The following is a 21,157-nucleotide window of genomic DNA, read 5'->3' on the forward strand; positions in this document are numbered from 1 at the left end:
ACATCAAGGGTAGTGTTTCTTCTGTTTTCTTTTGTGCTTGTTCCTCGGTACCTGAATATGTTACTGGGACTAGTAAGAAACCCTAGGCTAAATATACATGAGTTCAAATCTCTCCACTCACGGGGAAATTTAAATTCAGTTGGCTGAATCAATCTTAAATAAATAATTGTAATGGCAATGATGGCAATGAAGCCAGAGGATTCTCATTAAAAGAAAAACAGCTGGCCCGCGATCATCTTTTGGAGAAGGAAATCTGCCACCCATACCTTGTCTGACCCATATGTGACTCCAGACTGCAGCTAAGTAGCTGACTTGGAATTGCTTTCAATTGGTTAGTCGAATAAAACTTCCACGACAAAGTATAAAAGAATGAATAGAGAGGTGGCACTGTGACTCAGTGGTTAGCATTGTTGCCTCTCAGAACCAGGGACCAGGGTTAGACTTCACCCTCAGGCGAGTGTATTGGTGGAGTTTGCACATTTTCCATGTGTCTGTGTGGGGTTTCCTCCAGGTGCTCCAGTTTCCTCCCGCAGTCTAAGGATGTTTGGGTTGAATGGATTAGCCATGGGAAATTACCTGTGGTGTCCAGGTATGTACAAGTTAGGTGGATTAAACATGAGACATGCAGAGTTATGGGTATAGAGTGGGTAAAGGGAGGTATCTGGGTGGGATGTTCTTCAAAGGGTCAGTGCAGACTCAATAGGTCGAGTCTATATCCACTGTAGGGATTTTATGACCAGCCGGCATTGATCAAGGCAGCAAAAATGATAAATTTACAGTCAGTCTATTGTATCCTGTGAAGTTCTCTGCCTAACATCACGTACCTCCATCTCCATTTCTGGATAGACTGTAACACAGATATAACAAACCCGGCAGATGGTAGCAACCAAGTGATATTTAGTTAGAAGGGAGAGGCAATATTTACACTGATTGCATGAATTCTCATCCCATCTGGTTAAACACTGGCAAGAAAGCCTCCTGTTGATTACCACTGACTACCTTTAATCTGCTGATAAATCAGTATTCCTCATATTGAACACAATCTGAAGATGTATCAAGGCAACGCACAGAATGTGCTCTGCTGAGGGACTCTAATGTCTATCAACAACAGTGGTTGGTTGTTCTATCCCCATTCAGGCAGGCCATGTCCTGAAAGGTACACTTGTCAAATTGGGCTTCTGGTAAGTGGTGAATGAAACACCTATTAAAATAAAAACTTGAATAAGCACTTCAACTCATTCTCCACAGAATCCTTGTGGTGGATGCAGCTCTTCGTGGCTGTATCAGTAGGAGTGACAACCTCACAGAGATTGTGGAAATGCTATCCTGTCTTCACACTGGTTGCACTATTACAATGTCAAATGGGATAGATTCAGAATAGATATAGCAGCTCAAAACATGACATCCACGAGGTGCTGTGAGCCATCAATAACAGATAAATGTATTACACCACACTCTGTACTTCTATGACCCAGCATATCCCTAACTCTACCATTACCATTTCTGTTACTGTTACCATTACCATTAAGCCCAGGAATCAACCCTGGTTCAATAAAGCATGCTGGGGTGCCAAGAGCAGTTACCAGATGTACCTAAAAATGTGGTGACAATCAGTTGAAGGACTAGAGTCAGAGTATTACACAATACAGAAATAGACCCTTCAGTCTAAGTTGTCCACACTGACCAAGTTTCCCAAACTAAACATTGCCTGTGTTTGACCAATATCCTTTCAAACTTTTCCTATTCACATACTTGTCCAAATATTGTTTATATGTTGCAACTATACCTACATCTACCACTTCCTCTGACAGTTCATTCTGCATATGGACCACCATCTGTGTGAAAACATTGTCCCTCAGTCCCTCTTAAATCGTTCTCCTCTCACCTTAAAAATATGCCTCTCGTTTTGAACTCCCCTACTCATGCATGTCAGATATTGAATGCTGCATGCTGCAGATATGGCTGCGCAATCCTACAAGCAACAGATGAAATCACAGCTCTCTACACTCCTACCACAACCACAATCGTGGACAATTAAACAACTAATGGGAAAAGGCTCAACAAGCGTCCTGTCCTCAATAATGGAGGAGCCCAGCCCTATAATGCAAGTGACATGGCTTAAACTCTTGCAACTATCTTCAGCCGAAAAAGTCAGATGGAGTATCCTTCTCGGCTTCTCTTGAGATCATCACCATCACCAGATATCAGTATTCAGTGGATTCAGTTAACTCCTGGTGATTTGAAGAAACAGCTAAGTGAGCTGGATATAGTAAAGACAATGGGTCCGAATAACATGTTAGTCATAATGGTAAATGCCTATGTTTCAGAACAAGCTATGACCACCATGATGCTTTCTATCCTTTCAGATACAGCATATTATTGCCAAAACATTCAGGTCTTGTGTCTTATTTTTCAGTGAAAACTATTCACTGTTTTTCTATCCACACATCATTAGACTTCTGTCCTGAATCCAATTCATTTTGTACATTTCATTACTGTTCAGTTTTGTTTGAGCCCATCCTTATTTAAGTAGTATTGAAGACTTCCTGTTGTGACTATATATAACTTTAATTTGGATAGCAATCAGAGATTAGGAGAAGTGCGGCCTGTAGATGCTGGAGAGTCAGAGTTGAAAAGGATGGCACTGGTTAGGCAGCATTCGAGGAGCAGGAGAGTCACCATTTTGGGAATAAGTCCTTTATCAGAAATGTGAGAGGTGGAGGGCGGAGTGGGTGGGGGTGGGGCAGGGGGACGTCAGGAGAAAGGGAGAGGAGAGATAAATAGGAAGGTGGGGTGGAACTAGGGGAAAGGTAGCTGGGAAGATGATAGGTAGATGTAGGTGGGGGGTGATTGCGATAGATCATTGAGGAGGATGGAGCAGATAGGTTAGAAGGAAGATGGATGGGTGGGACGGGTCAAGAATCAAGAGGCCGGTACTGAGTTGGAGGGTTGGATCTGGGATGAGGTGGGAGAAGGTGAGATTTGGAAACTGGTGAAATCGACATTGATCCCATGTGTTTGAAGAGTCCCAAGGTGGAAAATGAGGCATTCTTTCTCCAGTCATTATGTGGCTTGGATTTGGCGGTGGAGGAGGCCCAGGACTTGCATGTACTTGGGGAAGTGGGAGGGGGAGTTGAAGTGGTCGGCCACAGGAAGAGTGGAGTGTTTGGTGCCTGAGTCCAGGAGATGTTCCCTGAAACGCTCTGCGAGTTGGTGTCCTGTCTCTTTGATACAGGGGAGACCACATCGAGAGTAATGGATGCAATTGATGAGGTGGATGGATGTGCAGAGAAATCTCAGCTGGCTCCTATTCACATTAGCCCGTGCTACCTTTTGTTGTAAAACTACAATGAAATGTATTCCTTAAACGCTTCTTAATTTAACCAAAGGAAATCACCCCCTCAACATAATATGTGCAGCCTATTTATCATTCTGATAATAACCTGTTTTGTTTATACATATGAAATGCAGTCTGACCTTCAATTTTGGCATGCTTTCCATCATGCTGAAACAGGTTCTGTGGAACCTTCACGATGGAGGCATAGGCTAGGGCAAGGGTTATCAAACATTAAATTAATTTGAAGTATGCTTGAGTAAAACTGGTGAGTTTGAAGTAAGAGTGAGAAAGGAAAGAAAGGGTCATGAAAGCTTGCCCATAATTGAATACTATTTTGTGTATTTTATTTCTCAGAAGCTACCCACTCTAGCTGATTATCTTATAATCTCTGGAACAGCCAGTCAGCTTTATTCATTGCAGTCAGAACAATTTTGGATCTGCATTGATGTTCTAACTTGTTCTGTAACTTAAGTTGATGAGCACACAACAGGAAATCATACTGAGAGCCAAAAAAATTCTGAATGGGATAGCTAAATTGAATTTGATTCATCAACTGAATTGGTTTAGAATTAATTTACTCAGAAATAATGTAGAATTGTGTCAGCAAAGCATTGCAGCTCAAACATAACTCGGACAAAACATATTAAAAACTAAATGAAAGGAGAGATGAGACATTTCTTGAGCAAATCTGGAGCTATAGATGGACATGGATAGTTGGTATAATAAAAAAAGCTTGATCTGAAGGACTGCCTGACATATAAATGAGATTGTAAAGTGTAGTTAAACCTCTCATATCTGCACTAGCTCTCTGAGGGAACGGTTCACTCATTACCCATTCTCCCCAGAACCCTGCACATTATTTTTCTTCTTCCGATAACACACCCATTTTTTTTGGATGTTACAATTAATTCTATCTCCACCAAACTTTCAGCTATGTATTCCAGGCCTTAACCACTCACAGCGTGAAAATTAAGGATGGGCGGCATGGTGGCACAGTGGTTAGCAATGCTGCCTCACAGCGTCAGAGACCCGGGTTCAATTCCCTCAGGCGACTGACTGTGTGGAGTTTGCACATTCTCCCCATGTCTGTGTGGGTTTCCTCCGCGTGCTCCGATTTCCTCTCCCAGGTTAGGTGAATTGGCCATGCTAAATTGCCCGTAGTGTTAGGTGAATGTAGGGGAATGGGTCTGGGTGGGTTGCGCTTCGGCGGGTCGGTGTGGACTTGTCGGGCCAAATGGGACTGTTTCCACACTGTAAGTAATCTAATCTAAATCTGGGATCCAGAGATTCTTGCTCACACTCTACCTATTGTTCAGTAATCCTGAGACTGTCTCTGGTAGCTTGTCTGAAGCTGTCTTTACAAGTTCTTGTGAGTCCCAGGGCATATGAAGTGCTGCCATACGTGCTATGGGATGAAAGCAAAGGTACCTGATCTATTCCTGTCTTAGATGATCATCACATGTGGCTTGACGTGGTTATTTCCTATAGGATCTCAATGTCACTGGAGAAGGTAAAAACTTCAGTGAATATAATAGCCATTATCTGGAGTTGACCTTCCCCATCCTACAAAATTGATCTTCGCTGTTTGGCCATTTTCAATTATTTTGTTTTCTTCTGTGATGAGCTTTTTGAATAACCTTTTCCAAGGAGATTATCCCAACTGAACAGTTCCTATAGTTGACAGACTGAGTTTGAAAAGGAATTTGTTTTTTTAAATCTTTTTCTTTGTAACTCTCTCTAAACATTTTCTTTTTTTCTATAGTTTATTGACATGCAATTGTTATGCAGAATCTTTACTGCCTTTACTCCTTTAGTATCATGAAACTTTGATATTTTCATATCCTACTTGTTTTGGAGTTTGAATCTCCGGATAACGCTGGTGAAATAATCCATTTAGAAAATTGCAACGCCTTATGAAAATAAGGGGAGCCACCATCCTGTGAATGATCAGGGAAACAACTCTGAAACATTCAAAAGCAGATCACCTCACCTTCTGCCCTGAAACAACTAAAAATCAGGCTGATTTGCTTTTGAATTCACATTGTGAATTCACTTAACAGTAGTCTCATGCTCTGAATGTATTCCAATGCAGCAGATGCCTAAAAATATTCTTGCTAGTCTTGAAGGAAGACTTCTATCCTAACCTTACAACAAAAGCTGAAGAGACGCAACCGTTCAGTCATCTTCTGGTGCTGAGTGACTTGTTCAGACCATAGAGTTAAAATTATGGTCAGGTTCCAAAGATGCCACGGTAAGGAAAGATGGAAGCTTATGCCCTCTCCTGTGGCAGGTTGGTGCCAGGGAACCCCCTCTGCTTTTCCGCTTCCTCCTTGATTAAGTCTATGGTGGGTAAGCAAGCTGATCAATTTTAATTGCCCTCCTGCTAGGCAGGTAGTGTTAAAATTACCACCAAAATGTTCTTACAAACATGAAATGAAATGTTGCCAGGAAATTAAGCGTTTAGTATCTTTGGCTTGAAGTCATTCCTGCTCAGCCATTTGTGTTTTGAAACCTGCTGAGAGTTGCTCACAAAAATTGCTTCTTGGAAGATTGCCAATAGCCTGACCTACAGTGTGCATTGGACGCCACATCGTTTCCTGTTCCACTGTAATTTATGGCGCAAGTTTGTGTATTACATAAATTGCTGTCATATACCTTTCAGGAGAAACAAAGATAATCCCTGATTTTAATCTTGTATGATGAAGCAAATACACTCAAACAGCCAAGAAATCTCAAAGCACCAATTAGAACTTCCTCTGACCAGCTCTGCTGTAAAAATTTACTGTTACTTCCTCGAGATCAGTTCAAGATTAAATCCAAAGAATCTTTCAGTAACTTTGTTACAGAGTGAATCTTATGTTGAGTAGCACAGGGCCAACATTCATCAGCGGGAACGGAACAGCCTTACTCTAGATGTCAGCAACAACAGCTACTGCTGGAGGAGCAACAAACTATGGCTTACAACAACAACAAATTATTTTTATGATTCAGTATAAAGTGTTAGAACTCCTCTGATGTTTCAGTAGGTTTATCAAATGATTATTTGAGTCACTCAAGACCAGAAGATTTTGGATTTTGTTCCTCTGAGTTGCTTTGTATGGTTTCAACCAAAGCAGTGGTACCAATTACTGCAGTTGATGTCAATGAGCTTGAGAATTGTCGTCTCATTCACTGTTTGCAATTATAAACTGGCTTATCTCATTTTCAGTTCCAAAAGAATGGAAAGTCATGTGGCATTTTTAACGGGTGGGCAATTGCTCCACCAGTTTACAACGCGAGTACCGAAGGAGCCATGGCTCCCCCTTGAGGTAGGAGGAGGAAACCGTCCCAAATCGCTGCTTAGTAACCTCCATTGGAAGTGGTGCAAAGTATGGTGAGAGTGTGGCTGTCAGGTGGGGCTAGAATAATAGCTGGGTATTTGTTACCCTTTCCTAATTGCCCTGAAAAAGATCATGGTGATCTGTCTTCTTGAATCGCCGCAATCCTTGGAATGTAGATAGACCCACCATACTGCTAAGAACAGACGTCCAGGATTTTGACCTGTTGACAATGAAGGAATAGCAATACAGTTCCAAATCATGATGGTATGTGGCTTGGTAGGTTTCTTAACAACTGACTTGCTCTTGTAGTCACTGTTTGTTGGTCCAATTCCATTTCTAGTCAATGGTAACCACTAAGATGTAAATAGCTGGGGATTCAGTGATGGTAACATGATTGAATGTCAAGGACAGTGGTTAGATTCTGACTTGTTGGCGATGATCATTGCCCTGAACTTGTGTGGCACAAATATTACTTGCCACTTAACAGCTCTAGGTCTTGCTGCATATTGATGGAGACTGCTTCAGTATCTGAGATGTCACAAAAAGTGCTGAACATTGTGCATTCATCAGCGAACATGCCACTACTGATATTATGATGGAGGGAAGGTTACTGATGAAGCAGCTGACAAGATTGGTCTCAGGACAATATGTTGAGTAACTCCTGCAGTGATGTCTTGGGCCGGGATATTTTACCTCCTGATGACCATGAATATTTTCCTTTATAATGGATATAACTTCAACCAAGGACTCGAATGCATTCTTGAACTCCCAAATTGCATCAAAGTGTGAATACTTCTTAGCACTGAGAGTAACTAACATGGTAAAATAAAACAAATATTTCAAATTTAATCACAAATATTGCGCCTAACTGATTGTTATGAGAATAGTCATTTAGACTTTCATTTCTTCAAATCGAAACATTAATATTGTGTTTTGCATGGAATGGCCCTTACTCATAATTGCTTCCCATGTACAGTTTGTCTTAGATTTAACAGTGTGCAGTAAATTCAGTTTTCATGAAGACAGCAATAAGGATAAATGATGAGAAGTTGTAATTTTCACTATGTTAAAATATGAAGATTTAGTCCATAAAATCAGGTCATTATTTTTCTCTAGGGTGAATCACAATAAATGGGCTCAATTGCTGTATGTAGCCTATTCATTGTTATGTCTCATAATTCATGAGATTGGTCAAATGCTTCAACCATCCTTCCATGTCTTAGAATGATGAGAGTAATCTTTTCTCCTACTGAAAGAAATTTGCTGTTTGCATTTTGTGTATACATTTGAAATCATCGATATTCATTTATTCACTCATGTATCTTTAGTCATTCTAATCAATTGTGCATATTTATCAATCTGTCTGTCTCTTGACATCCATCTATATGGCTAGAAATGTCCTCATAACCGCACTAGACATTCAGTGGAAACAGATTGTAAACTGACCGTTTCCCTTGCAAGTGTTTGCATTCAAGGCTAACATTGGGACAGCACGGTGGCTCAGTGGTTAGCATTGCTGCCTCACAGTGCCAAGGACCTGAGTTCGACTCTATCCTCAGGTGACTGTATGGAGTTTGCACATTCTCTGGGTGCTCTGGTTTCCTCCTATAGTCCAAAGATGTGCAGGCTAGGTGGATTTGCCATGGAAAATGGAGGATTACAGGGAAAAGGAGGGGAGTTGGTCTGGGTGGGATACTCTTCAGACGGCCGGCGTGGATTTGATGGGCCGAATGGCCTGCTTCCACACTGTAGGGATTCTATGATTCGAGAACACTTCAGTGGCACTCACTTCTGTATGAGTGCCACACTGTAGCAATTGATGTCTTTCAGAGCGGATATTAAACTATGGCCTAATCTAATCTCCCAGTGCAACTTACTCATTAGCACTATCTTGAAGAAGAACAGGCTGGTTATCCCTGATATCTTGGTTAATGTTTATCGCATAATAAGCTTTACAAAATCAGTTTACTGGTAATCACTACACTACTGTTTGTGGGAGCTTGCTGTGCATAAATCAGCTGCTGTGTGTTCTGAATTACAACAATGACTACACATCAACAGCACTTAATTGGCTGCAAAGTCTTTTGGGACATCCATTGGTCATGTAAAGTGCTCTCTAAATATAAAGCTTTAGTTTTACTGACGCTGTTACATAATGTTTTGCAACAGTTAAACTTCATATAATAGGAATAACAAAACAGAGAAAGAAAATAAATACATTGTGAGGCAGCTTCTGCAAATTAAAGTTGTTCAATGATTCTTAATAGTCGACAGTATGTGTGTGTGCGTGTATGTGTGTGTTGTGAGAGTGTGTGTGTGTGTGTGTGTGTGTGTGTGTGTGTGTGTGTGTGTGTGTGTGTAGACAGAGAGTGCGTGTGTGCGTGTATGTGTCTTGTGAGAGTGTGTGTATCTATGTGTCAAGAGAGAGTATGTGTGTTAGAGAGAGAGTGTATGTATTTGTGTATGTTGAGAAAGTGTGTTTGTGAATGGAGAGAGGGAGAATGCGTTTATGCAGAGTGTGTGTATGTGTAGAATGTGTGTTTGTATGCATAGAGTGTGTGTTTGTGTATGTAGAAAAAGTGTACGTGTATGTGTCTGTGTGCGTGTTGAGAGTGTGTGTGTAGAGAGACAGTGTGTGTGTGTGTCTGTGTGTAGAGAGAGAATGTGTGCGTGTAGAGAGTGTGTGTGTAGAGAGAGTGTGTGTGTGTCTGTGTGTGTAGAGAGAGAGAGAGTGTGAGTGTCTGTGTGTATAGAGAGAGAGAGAGAGAGTGTGTGTGTGTGTGTGTGTGTGTGTGTAGAGAAAGAGAGAGAACACACGTTTGTGTGTGTGTGTGTGTGTACGTACCGAGAAACCTGAGACCTAAACCGTCTAGAGTGTAGTTTCTGGCAGGTCACCCACGATGGTAAGGTCAATCTTCCACACAAAGCGTGATCCATGAAGACCTCATCAGCCTAACTTACATTTTAATACAGTTAACCACCAGGCTGCCTGGCAGATACTGTCTTGATACAGCTGCCCTGTTAATTTCCTCAGGACACTGAGGCTGCTGCATGACAGCATGTCTGCAATTTTGCTTAACAACTGTGTTTTGGAGGCTAAGCCTTTCACCATGGAGATGGAGTCAAACAGGACTGCATCATCGCACTCATCTTGTTTACTACCTTCATTGTCACCATTCTCCACCTCACTGGTCAAAACCTGCCCAAGGGACTTCCGATCATTTACTGTAAGGACAGCAGGCTGTTCAACCATAATAGGTTCAAGGCCAAGGGCAAGGTGGCCACCAACTCCATCTTTGAGTGTCAACATGCTGATGACTACACAATCACAGCACACTCTGTGGAAGAACCACAATGCATCTTGGATGACTTTACTAAGGCATATAAGCTCCTCAGTCTTATCTTTTACATCAAAAGACTTTAGAACTCCATCAACCACCACCCGACAATCTCTCCACTCTTCCTACAAAATGGGTCAACAACCATCCCCTTGAAAATGGGGATCATTTCCTTCTCTCCTCCAAGGACAACATCTATGCAGAAATACAACAACGCCTGAGTTGTGCCAACGGAGCCTATGCCCAACACTGAAGGAGGGTCTTTGAAAACCTACAGGCTCAGACTAAACTTCTGGTCTACAAAGCTATTGTCTTTCCCACACTGCTCTGTGGAGCTGAAATGTGGACTACCAACAATCAACACCTTAAAGCCCTGGAAAAATCCTGTGGATTATTTGGGAAGGCACGCACACTAACAGCAGCATCTTGGAGGAGACCAACATACCAGCATCACCACTACAATAATTCAACAGCAACTCCATTGTACCTGGCATGTCATTCCAATGTCCAACTCACATCTCCCAAAACGATCATGTACTTCAAGCTGAAAGAAGGCCAGTGTGCCCCTGGTGGGCAAAAGAAGTGCTTCCAAGATAACATCCAGACCAACTTCAAGAAATTCCACACCCACATCAACATCAACAATTGGGAGGGCATGGCTACAGACCAGAATCACTGGAGGAACAACATCCAGCAGGGATCTCTATGCCTCAAAAGTGATCTATGCCGTGTCGCTGAACAGAAGCGGCTCTTGTGCAAGGAGAGATGGGAATCAGGAATGGCCATCCACCATCAACTCCAACCACCACTACCACCCACTACCCCCTCCAATCACCGTTACCACCCACCACCCCCTCCAATCACCGTTACCACGTAACAATATCCACGCTCCAACGTAATCCATGGATCCCAGATTGGCCTCTTCAGCCACCTGAAGATGTCCTTATGCACAACAATGATACTTGACCCAGGTGATCAGCGACAGAGACTTTGTGAGAGGTTTGACATAGGTGCAAAAGATTAACAGGTTTGTATTAGACCCTTCCTATTAGCTAACGATACAAAGTCTCGGTTTTGAGCAAGAAACATGGGGAGACGTTGAGATAACTTTTTTTTGCAACAAGTGTGGTAATGGCTGTGGTAACCTGTTGCCTACATGGACAATGGAAATGGAAACAATCAATGATTTTGAAAGGAAACTGAATGTGGGCCAGTGAAAAATGATAGAAATTGAGCAAGGGTTTGTGACTGATTTGATTGCTCAACAGGGAACTGAATGGTATCCTTGAATGCCTTAAATGCCTTTCATCTCCCTCTCGTTTTCTCTCTCTCCCTCTATCTCTCTCTCTCTCTGATTAATTCCTTCATCTATTACTTCAACTGAAAAGTTAATCTGAATATGTTAATATGTCCACACTGCTCAATACCTTTTCATTTCACAATCCTGAACTGGAATAAATGTATTTGTCTACTGATCCTGCAATTTAAAAACCTTGAAAATGGCTTAACCATGTCGTATAATTGAGGGAAAACTTGGATATGAAGGTTCAGTGTGACAGTTGCCAGCTGGCATTGTTTCATTTCCCTAAACTTGTCAGTTGTAGAATGGCCTAGACTATTAGTCTAATGTGGCCTAGACTATCATTGGACTATTAGTCTAGTGACCCAACTCATGGAGATCCTGGGTTCAAAGCTCTGTCTCTAAGGGCAGCTCAGTGGCTCAGTGGTTAGCATTGCTGCCTCACTGCACATGGGGTCCAGGTTTGATTCCCACCTCAGGTAACCGCCTGTGTAGGGTGTTTGCACAATCTTCCTGGGTCTGTGTGGGTTTCCTGCAGGTGCTCCTGTTTCCTCCAATATTCCAAAAGATGGGCAGGTCAGGTGAATCGGCCATGCTGAGTTGCCCATAGTATTAACTGCATTAGTCAGAGGAAATGAGTCTCAGTGGGTTACTCTTTGGAGGGTCAGTGTGGGCTTGTTGGGCCGAAGGGCCTGTTTCCATTCTGCCAGAAATCTAATCCTGGCAGTCAACATTTTAGGTGGAAACATAGCATTAGAAATCGGACAGAATTGAAATGCCATCCTGTATTTCCTCTTCAGTAGTTAGCTGACATTATGGAAATGATCAGCATTTGCTGGTCTTATTTCAAGATCCATGGATGCTTCCTCTTGCCTCCATGCTGTTGTTGTGTCCTTTTGTTATTATGTTCCGTTCTGAGTTAAAATTAACTCTTCAGGTTTTACACTAGTTTTAAGTTGGAGAAATGGGAATATTTAAGAAGATGCAAGCAAAATGTTTTCTTCTATTCAAAGCAAGCCTGGAACAAGTTGTCCTCTTGTTGCTGTTTGCCAAATAGAGTGCGTGCAAATATGTGTCAAAGTTTTGAATGTGACGCTTTAGTTTGTGCAATGTTGAAGTTACTTTATTCTGACTGTTGCCTTCACCAACACTGTCATTATTCTACAGAGTGCCATATATTTTACATTCTTGGCTGAATGGACCTAATCCCTGGCTCCAAAAATAAACTGAAAGGAATCTTCATGGATTTTTCTTTTTCTGCCTGTCAGCATTTGATCTCATGTGTTCTAGATTTAGCCCGTTGGGACTCGTGTACACATTTAGCATGTCTCAGCCACTTTATAAAGTGCAAACATGCAAATGGGAAATACCATCCCATTCATTGGCATTGTTCACTGCCAACCTGCGAAGAGAGAGATCACTCAACAGCTTAGGAAGTATGGTTCTCTGCTGAGCAATTTATGCATGAATGAAAACTGAACACATGTAAAATGCTGGAATGTTGCATCGTTGTTAATGGTTCACCAATTTGCTCATTCAGATCTAAGCTGTTGAAGCAGAACAATCAATAACACTTATCAATCATTCCGACAAAATACAGTCACTTGTTCCTTTGTAACTTCTTTCTCACGCATCCGGCAACTGTTCCTCTCTCATTTGCTGCCAAATGGGAGTCCAGCAAGTGTTTCTTTTCAAATTCACTTAAAGGTACTGAGTATCACCAGCAGAGTGCCGATTCTTAAATACCCTGGAGAAGATGATGGTGAGGTGCTTTCATGAACCACTGTAGCCCACAGGGTTTAGGTATACCTTGAGTGCTGATACAGAGAACTTTGACCCAGCAAGAGTGAAGGAATGTCAATTTTGTTCCAACTGTGTGGTTTGGAAGGGAACATTTTCTGTCTGTTCTGTATTAACTTTCCATGTCTTTTTGTCTCATTCATTTTGGATCTTAGCCGGGGCTCTCTTCCGATTCCTATTCATCTATTCATGATGAATAGTGCTTCATGGAATAGATGGAGCCTACCACTTCAGAATTGATGTAATTAAGCTGATCCTGTTTGTTTTATAGACCTTCACTTTTGAATTTATTCTATTCTGACTTTACAACTCCCCTGAGTATTACAGAGTTGAGAAAGTATTCACAATAAGGTCATACCACCATATGTACTCCAAAAATGGCCTTACCAATGTCTTGTATAGCCATGACAGGATGTCCCAACTCCTATACGCAATGCTCTGATGGATGAAGTCAAGCATGCTAAATGTCTTCTTCACTATCCTGTCAACCTGCAATGTCATGTTCAAGGAACTATGTGGATTAGATTAGATTACTTACAGTGTGGAAACAGGCCCTTCGGCCCAACAAGTCCATACCGACACGCCGAAGCGCAACCCACCCATACCCCTACATTTACCCCTTACCTAACACTACGGGCAATTTAGCATGGCCAATTCACCTGACCCGCACATCTTTGGACTGTGGGAGGAAACCGGAGCACCCGGAACAAATCCACGCAGACACGGGGAGAACATGCAAACTCCACACAGTCAGTCGCCTGAGTCGGGAATTGAACCCGGGTCTCAGGCGCTGTGAGGCAGCAGTGCTAACCACTGTGCCATCGTGCCGCCCACAAACTTGCACCCCTAGGTCTCTCTGTTCGACAACATTCCCTAGGGCCAACCATTAACTGTATAAATCCTGCCCTGGTTTGTCTTACCACAATGCAATGCCTCACCAATATCTAAATTAAACTCCATCTGCCACTCCTCAGCCCACTGGCCCAGTTGATCAAGATCCCATTGTTATCTTAAATAAACATCTTCACTGTCCACTGTACCACGAATTTTGTTGTCATCTGCAAACTTATTGATATGTCTCATAGATTCTCATCCAGAACATTTATATAAATGATAAACAATAGTGAACCCAACACTGATCTTTGCAGAACAGAACTGGTCACAGGCTTTCAGTCTGAACAACAACCCTGTACCACCACTATCTGTCTCCTACCATCAAGCCAATTTTGTATCCAATTGGCTAGCTCTCCATGGATCTCACGTGATCTAACCTTACCTGAGGGACAATCTTTTCACACAGAGAGGGTACATATATGGAACGTGCTTCCAGAGAAAGTGGTAGAGGTATGTACAATTACACCATTTAAAAGACATTTGGACAAACACATGGATAGGAAAGGTTTAGAACATAGAACATAGAACATAGAAGGATACAGCGCAGTACAGGCCCTTCGGCCCTCGATGTTGCGCCGACCGAATCCTACCTAACCTATACTAGCCCAATAACTTCCAAATGCCTATCCAATGCCCGCTTAAATGACCATAAAGAAGGAGAGTTCACCACTGATACGGGCAGGGCATTCCATGAACTCACAACCCGCTGTGTGAAGAATCTACCCCTAACATCTGTCCTATACCTACCACCCCTTAATTTAAAGCTATGTCCCCTAGTAACACCTGACTCCATTAGCGGTAAAAGGTTCTTAGTATCTACCCTATCTAAACCCCTAATCATCTTATACACTTCTATCAGATCTCCCCTAAACCTTCTCTTCTCCAATGAGAACAGCCCCAAGTGCCTCAGCCTTTCCTCATAATTTTTTTCCCTAATCCTACTAGCTAAAGACTTTTCATGTCCCCTTCTCGCTTCTCTTAGCTCCCTCTTTAGCTCCTTCCTGGCTACCTTATAACTCTCAATCGCCCCTACTGAACCTTCACGCCTCATCTTTACATATGCCGCCTTCTTCCCTTTCACAAGGGACTCCAATTCCTTACTAAACCACGGCTGCCTCACAAGGCCCTTTACACCATGCCTGACTGGTACATACCTAACGAGGACACGCAGTAGCTGCTCCTTGAACAATCCCCACATCTAGATGGATATGAACCAAATACAGGCAAATGGGAATAGTTCAGTTTAGGAAATCAAGTTGACATGGACCAGTTGAACAGACAGGTCCATTTCTGTGCTGAATGACACATGATTCACCAATGTCTATCTAATTCACTCAACATACCCTTCTTTTCTTTCTCCTGTTCTTATCAGGGAGAAATTTTGAGGACTAACTTCAATTTGTATTCTGCACTGTCAGCAATAGACACTGACTTGCAGTTGCCATTAAATGAGCTCGTATGAAATACATTTGGTCATGTTTTCTCATCCCAGCATGTCTTACAAATGGAGAAAATATGGAACTGTTCTTAGGCAAATGAAACACCTATTCAAAGGCCCCTCTGGAGATGTTTTAGATGAAGTTCAGTTGTTGGGCATCCCGATACAAACATTCTACCACCATGCTGCTCTGTTTACTGCTACATTCAGTTCATATGGCAGCAGATGCTACACATTAACAGCAAGATTTCCAGTGAATTCTTTTTTGAAGTGAAGATGAAGAGAATATATGACTGGTTGTGGTAAGTTTGTCACTGATCATACTGTCATGCATTCACTAGTAACACAGCTGGCAACACACTTGCCTTGATGGCCCAGTGTGTTATATAAGTATTCATCTGGATTCCATTGTGAAACTGTGAAAAATTTCAGAAAAAAAAACATCTGAGCTGTTTTATCATTCAAATCCATTGGAATCTAAGCAGTCTAAAGCCATTGATCAGTAACACTTTGCCTAACACTTTTCGATTAGATTAAGTTCCACTTACACACCAGCATTTTGAAAAATGTGTTCCTAATTTTGAATAAGAAGATTTACAACTTTCATACAGAAAAACTATGTCACTTGTGCTGCCATCAACCTAAAATTCTAACGTGAACTCGGAGACAGAAAAATATTGTACTTTGGGGATTATGAAACGTAAGCACTGTATTATTTAACTTTTTGGGAAGGTAGTAAAGGTTCTACAAACTGAATTCCATTCCTCTCTCCATCATCCCTCTTTCACGATAAGAAAATTCTTATTCTTGTTTGTGTCAAACTGGCTGAGAAACCAGAATTTAAAAATCCCAAGGGACCAATAATTTCCTACAAGAAAAAAAAAGAGAGAAATTTGAACCCATTAATTGTTCAGTGGGCTATTATACTGTGAGTGCACTTACATGTCTTCGAACCTTCGGCTCAGATCTTTCACCATGAATACCGGTCCCTCTTTAAATGGCGGATCCCGTATGACTTTGTATTGGATTGGTGTACATTCTTTGCAGACAGTGTTTTGAGGTGCTGAGGTCAGCATGGCAGCGTCGATTTCCAAATGTTCATCCAGTGTGAAGATTTGGATTCCATAGACCTCTTCTGTCACAGTGAGCTTGACCGTAATGGGGACGTCACAGAAGACGTTTTGTGGTCCGAGCGAGATTTCCTTCCCGCTCACAGTCAGTAGTTTAATATCGTGGATGGCTCCATGAGCAGTCCATTCAGTGAACGTGACCCAAATGGTCAGAGAATCGGGAATTAACACATGGCGGAATTCCAATTCCAAGTAGCAACCCTGAGGCTCCGGGCATACCGGAGGAACCGTCTTCTCATCAACACCGGCATCTGGGCTCCAAGTTCGGACACTGTTTTCGCAAGGTTGCTCTACATCAGGAGGCCCTACAGAGAGAAAGGAGTTTGAAGAAGATGAAATCATCCAAGTACTTCATTAAAATCAATGTCATAAAGTCATAGAGTTACACAGCATGGAAACAGAAACTTCGGTCCAACTCGTCCATGCCAACCAGATATCCTAAATTAATCAAATTCAATGTTTCATTCTTTATACATATAAAAAGCTTGAAGACTTGTCAATTGAGGGTTAAAATCACTGTTGCACAGAACAAACATAACACACACACATCACTTTAATAATACTTTGTTAACCACTAACTACTGAACAAAGTTCATTCTGTAAATTGAGGGGGACCAGTTTCCTACCATTCTGATTAGTACATCAATGCACAGTGCTGTCAGAAAGATTAATGGGTGATACTTGTTGCCTGTATTCTATTGAAACTAATGCTACATGCATATAATTCCTGTGCCTATTCATTTCAGGAAATACTTGTCCGTTTCTTTTGCTTGCTTTATTTTTTTTCCCCTCATTTCATTTCTTTTACACTCTAACGAAAGGGTAACTTGGGGCCTTGAGAAGGGAGGAGGCGTAAAACAATGTGCTTAGAGATCACCCCAGCACAGAAGGACGAGTTTCATCCAAGTAAGATAGATGCCAGAGGGAAATTGTTGCATTTAATTGCTGGCAATGGCTCTTTTGAAGCTTAAATAAATGCTAGCTTAGCTTCACATGAATAACACACATTATTAATGTCTGTGTTCCAAAATGTATTGTTACATAAGGACATTATCAAAGTACTGTAACATATTTAGAAAGAGCAGTTTCAAATATGTTGCCCTGAGCACATGCAAAAAAATTCCGACAAATTTCTAGAAGCATTCGAAGGTGTCTCTCGACTGTCCAGGTCAGCAGGCTAATTAGGTTCCAAACTAGCAGACACGCGTCTATTAGCAATATTATTTGTGTTGACACCGATAATCTACAGATAGAGATCCTGGAAAAAAAGGTTAACAATTGGTCCTTTTACTTTCTGGCTCCAGCTTTCTTAGCTGGGAATCAATCCAAAATGGAATATTTTCTTCATAGTTTTTTAAGAGATCTGGGAATTAGCACAATGGATATCTAAAGGCACACTGTCACATCAAATAGTATGATTTAAGCTTGCTTAATTCATCAAGTTTCCTTCTCTAAATATTCTGCTGTTGTGCCACTGCAAGCAACAATGGGAAGATGCAAGAATGAAGTTAAACTTTTACATTCCTTCTTCTCACTGTGCTAACTTTTATCTAATTATGGGCACAAATATAGATTCTGTTGCGCCTCCTACATCCTCAAAGTGTGAAAGTCAAGACAATACATCAGGAGGCAATTCCAAAGTGAGATGGTACCTCGCCTCTGAAGGCAGAGTATTGTCTGCTATGGCTTAGTTAGTAATTGCCTCTGCATTAGATGGTTTTCGGTTCAAGTCCCAATTCAGGACTTGAGAACCAATATCATGGCTGACAGTCCAGCACAGTACTCGGGAAGTACTGCACAGTATGATTTACCACCTTGCAGATGGAGACATTAATCTGACATTCTGACTGATCCCTCAGGTGGACGAACAAGATCCCATGGAAGTCTTTCACAGAAAAGCCAAGGAACTGATCCCTGGAAGGAAAACAGAAATTGCTGAAGAAACTTAGCAAGTCTGGCATTGTCTGTGGAGAGAAAACTGAGTTAACATTTCAGGTCCAGTGATTCTAGCTGTCAGACCTGATGAGTTTTTCCAGTAATTTTTGTTTATGCTTCTAATTTCGAGCATCCGCAATTCTTTGATTTTTTTCAGTTACTTTTCTTTAAGCTAATGTCTAATTCTCAGTGAATATCACATAAAACAGATTATCTGCTCATTATTACATTGATATTTGTGAGAGCTCATTTGGCTGCTAGGTTATAACGGTGACTATGTTCAGTGCTATTGGGAGCAGGGAGCTATCGAGGACGATTGACAGATTAAGTGAGTGGGTAAAACTGTGAGAAATGTCAAGCTCACTGGGTGGACAATGCGTTAGAAATATAGAGCATTAATCCGAGTATTTTCTAAATGATAAGAAGCTGAGAATGTTTACAGGAGTAAAGAGATTACACAAGCCATTAAACACGGTTAATACACAAAGAAAAATCTAAAAGGATAAAGGAGTGTTGACCTTTAGTGAAAGGGACTGGGGCAAAAAGAAAGAGGAACTGATGTTTCTGTTAATGTAGAGCTGCCAGACACTCCTGACGATTCCCTTTAGTGAATTCTGAAAAGGATGTTCCCCCTGTGGCAGAGACAAGAAATAGAGCATATGGTCTAAAAATAGAGTCTCCCTTTTTAGATGGTGTTGAGAAGAATTTTGATATTTGGAACTCTTTTTTTTCAGAAAACAACAGATGGAGGATCATTGAATATTTTTAAACCAGAGATAGGTACATTCTTGACCAACAAAGGAGTGAAAGGTTATCAGTATAAGCAGGAATGCAGGGCTGAGGCCATAATTTAATCAGCCGTGACTTTATGACAAAAGCAGGCATGATAGACTACATGGCTACTTCCAGCTTCTAATTATTAAGCTTATTTCTACCTCAGAAAGAACATATTAACCTTAGAAGGTGTACTGTGCAGATTCACCAGAATAATTCAATTAGGTTTGAATTGAATAATGCTGATACTTAGGCAATTAAGTTGTCACAATAAGCTTTATGCATTCAGCTTATGTTCAACTGACACAACAGGTTTATTTGGAAGTACAAGCTTTTGGATTGCTGCTCCTTCGTCAGGTAGCTAATGACCTGATGAAGGAGCAGCACTTCAAAAACTTGCACTTCCAGATAAACCTATTGGTCCTATGTGCCAGTCTCCCTTCCCACCTATCCGCTCCACGCTCCTCTCTGACCTATCACCTCCACCCTCACCTCCATTCATCTATTGTACACTTTGCTACCTTCCCCCAACCTCCTCTCTGACCTATCACCTCCATCCCCACCTCCATTCATCTATTGTACGCTTTGCTATCTTCTCCCCAGCGCCGCGCCCCACCCCCATTTATCTCTCCACCCTAGAGGCTTCCTGCCTCTATTCCTGATGAAGGGCTTTTGCCCAAAACCTTGATTTTCCTGCTCCTCAGATGCTGCCTGACCTGCTGTGCTTTTCCAGCACCACTCTGATCTAAACTATTGGATTATAACCAAGTGATGTATGATTTTTAACTTTGTCCGCACCAGTCCAACACTGACACCTCCACATTATGTTCAATTGAGTATCGAATATTCAAAGGCAAACTAGAAGGATTGTATACAATTATTTATAGACAACAGACAATAGACAATAGGTGCAGGAGTAGGCCATTCTGCCCTTTGAGCTTGCACCACCATTCAATATAATCATGGCTGATCATCATTAATTAGTTCCTGACTTATCTCCATAACCCTTGATTCCACTATCCTTCAGAGCTCTATCCAACTCTTTCTTAAATGAATCCAGAGACTGGGCTTCCACTGCCCTCTGGGGCAGAGCATTCCACACAGCCACCACTCTCTGGGTGAAGATGTTTCTCCTCATCTCTGTCCTAAATGATCTACCCCGTATTTTTATGCTGTGTCCTCTGATTCAGCACTCACCCATCAGCGGAAGCATGTTTCCTGCCTCCAGAATGTCCAATCCTTTAATAATCTTATATGTCTCAATCAGAACCCCTCTCAGTCTTCTAAACTCAAGACTATACAAGACCAGTCGCTCCAGTCTTTCAGTGTAAAGTAATCCCGCCATTCCAGGAATTGACCTCATGAACCGTTGCACTCCCTCAATAGTCAGAATGTCTTTCCTCAAATTTGGAGACCAGACTGCACACAATACTCTAGGTGTGGTCTCACCAGGGCCCTGTACAGCTGCAAAAGAACCTCTTTGCTTCTATACTCAATACCTCTTGTTATGAAGGCCAGCATGCTATTAGCTTTCTTCACTGCCTGCTGTACCTGCATGCTTACCTTCATTGACTGGTGTACTGCCCCTTTACCTAAATTGATTCCATTTAGGTAGTAATCTGCCTTCCTGTTCTTGCCACCAAAGTGGATAACCATACATTTATCTACATTTAACTGCATCTGCCATGCATCTGACCATTCACCTAACTTGTCCAGGTCACCCTGTAACCTCCTAACATCCTCATCACATTTCACCCTGCCACCCAGCTTAGTATCATCAGCAAAATTTGCTAATGTTATTTGATATGGAAACATTATGTTCTCCAGTAAGACAATAAGGAACTTGGGAACATGGTTATAAAATGAGGATTATGACATACAGAAACAAAGT

At 41.7% G+C, this 21,157-nt stretch overlaps 1 protein-coding gene across 1 annotated transcript in view; it reads right to left on the reverse strand.

Annotated features, from left to right (window-relative positions):
* Positions 1-21,157, reverse strand: part of LOC132825648 (pappalysin-1-like) — a 326,796-nt gene that overhangs the window by 226,777 nt on the left and 78,862 nt on the right. The window contains exon 7 of the mRNA XM_060841017.1: positions 16,370-16,862. Within this exon, the coding sequence (XP_060697000.1) occupies positions 16,370-16,862 (493 nt within the window). The remainder of the gene's footprint in view (positions 1-16,369; positions 16,863-21,157) is intronic.

Source organism: Hemiscyllium ocellatum, chromosome 21, assembly GCF_020745735.1.
Source record: "Hemiscyllium ocellatum isolate sHemOce1 chromosome 21, sHemOce1.pat.X.cur, whole genome shotgun sequence".
NCBI lineage: Eukaryota > Metazoa > Chordata > Chondrichthyes > Orectolobiformes > Hemiscylliidae > Hemiscyllium > Hemiscyllium ocellatum.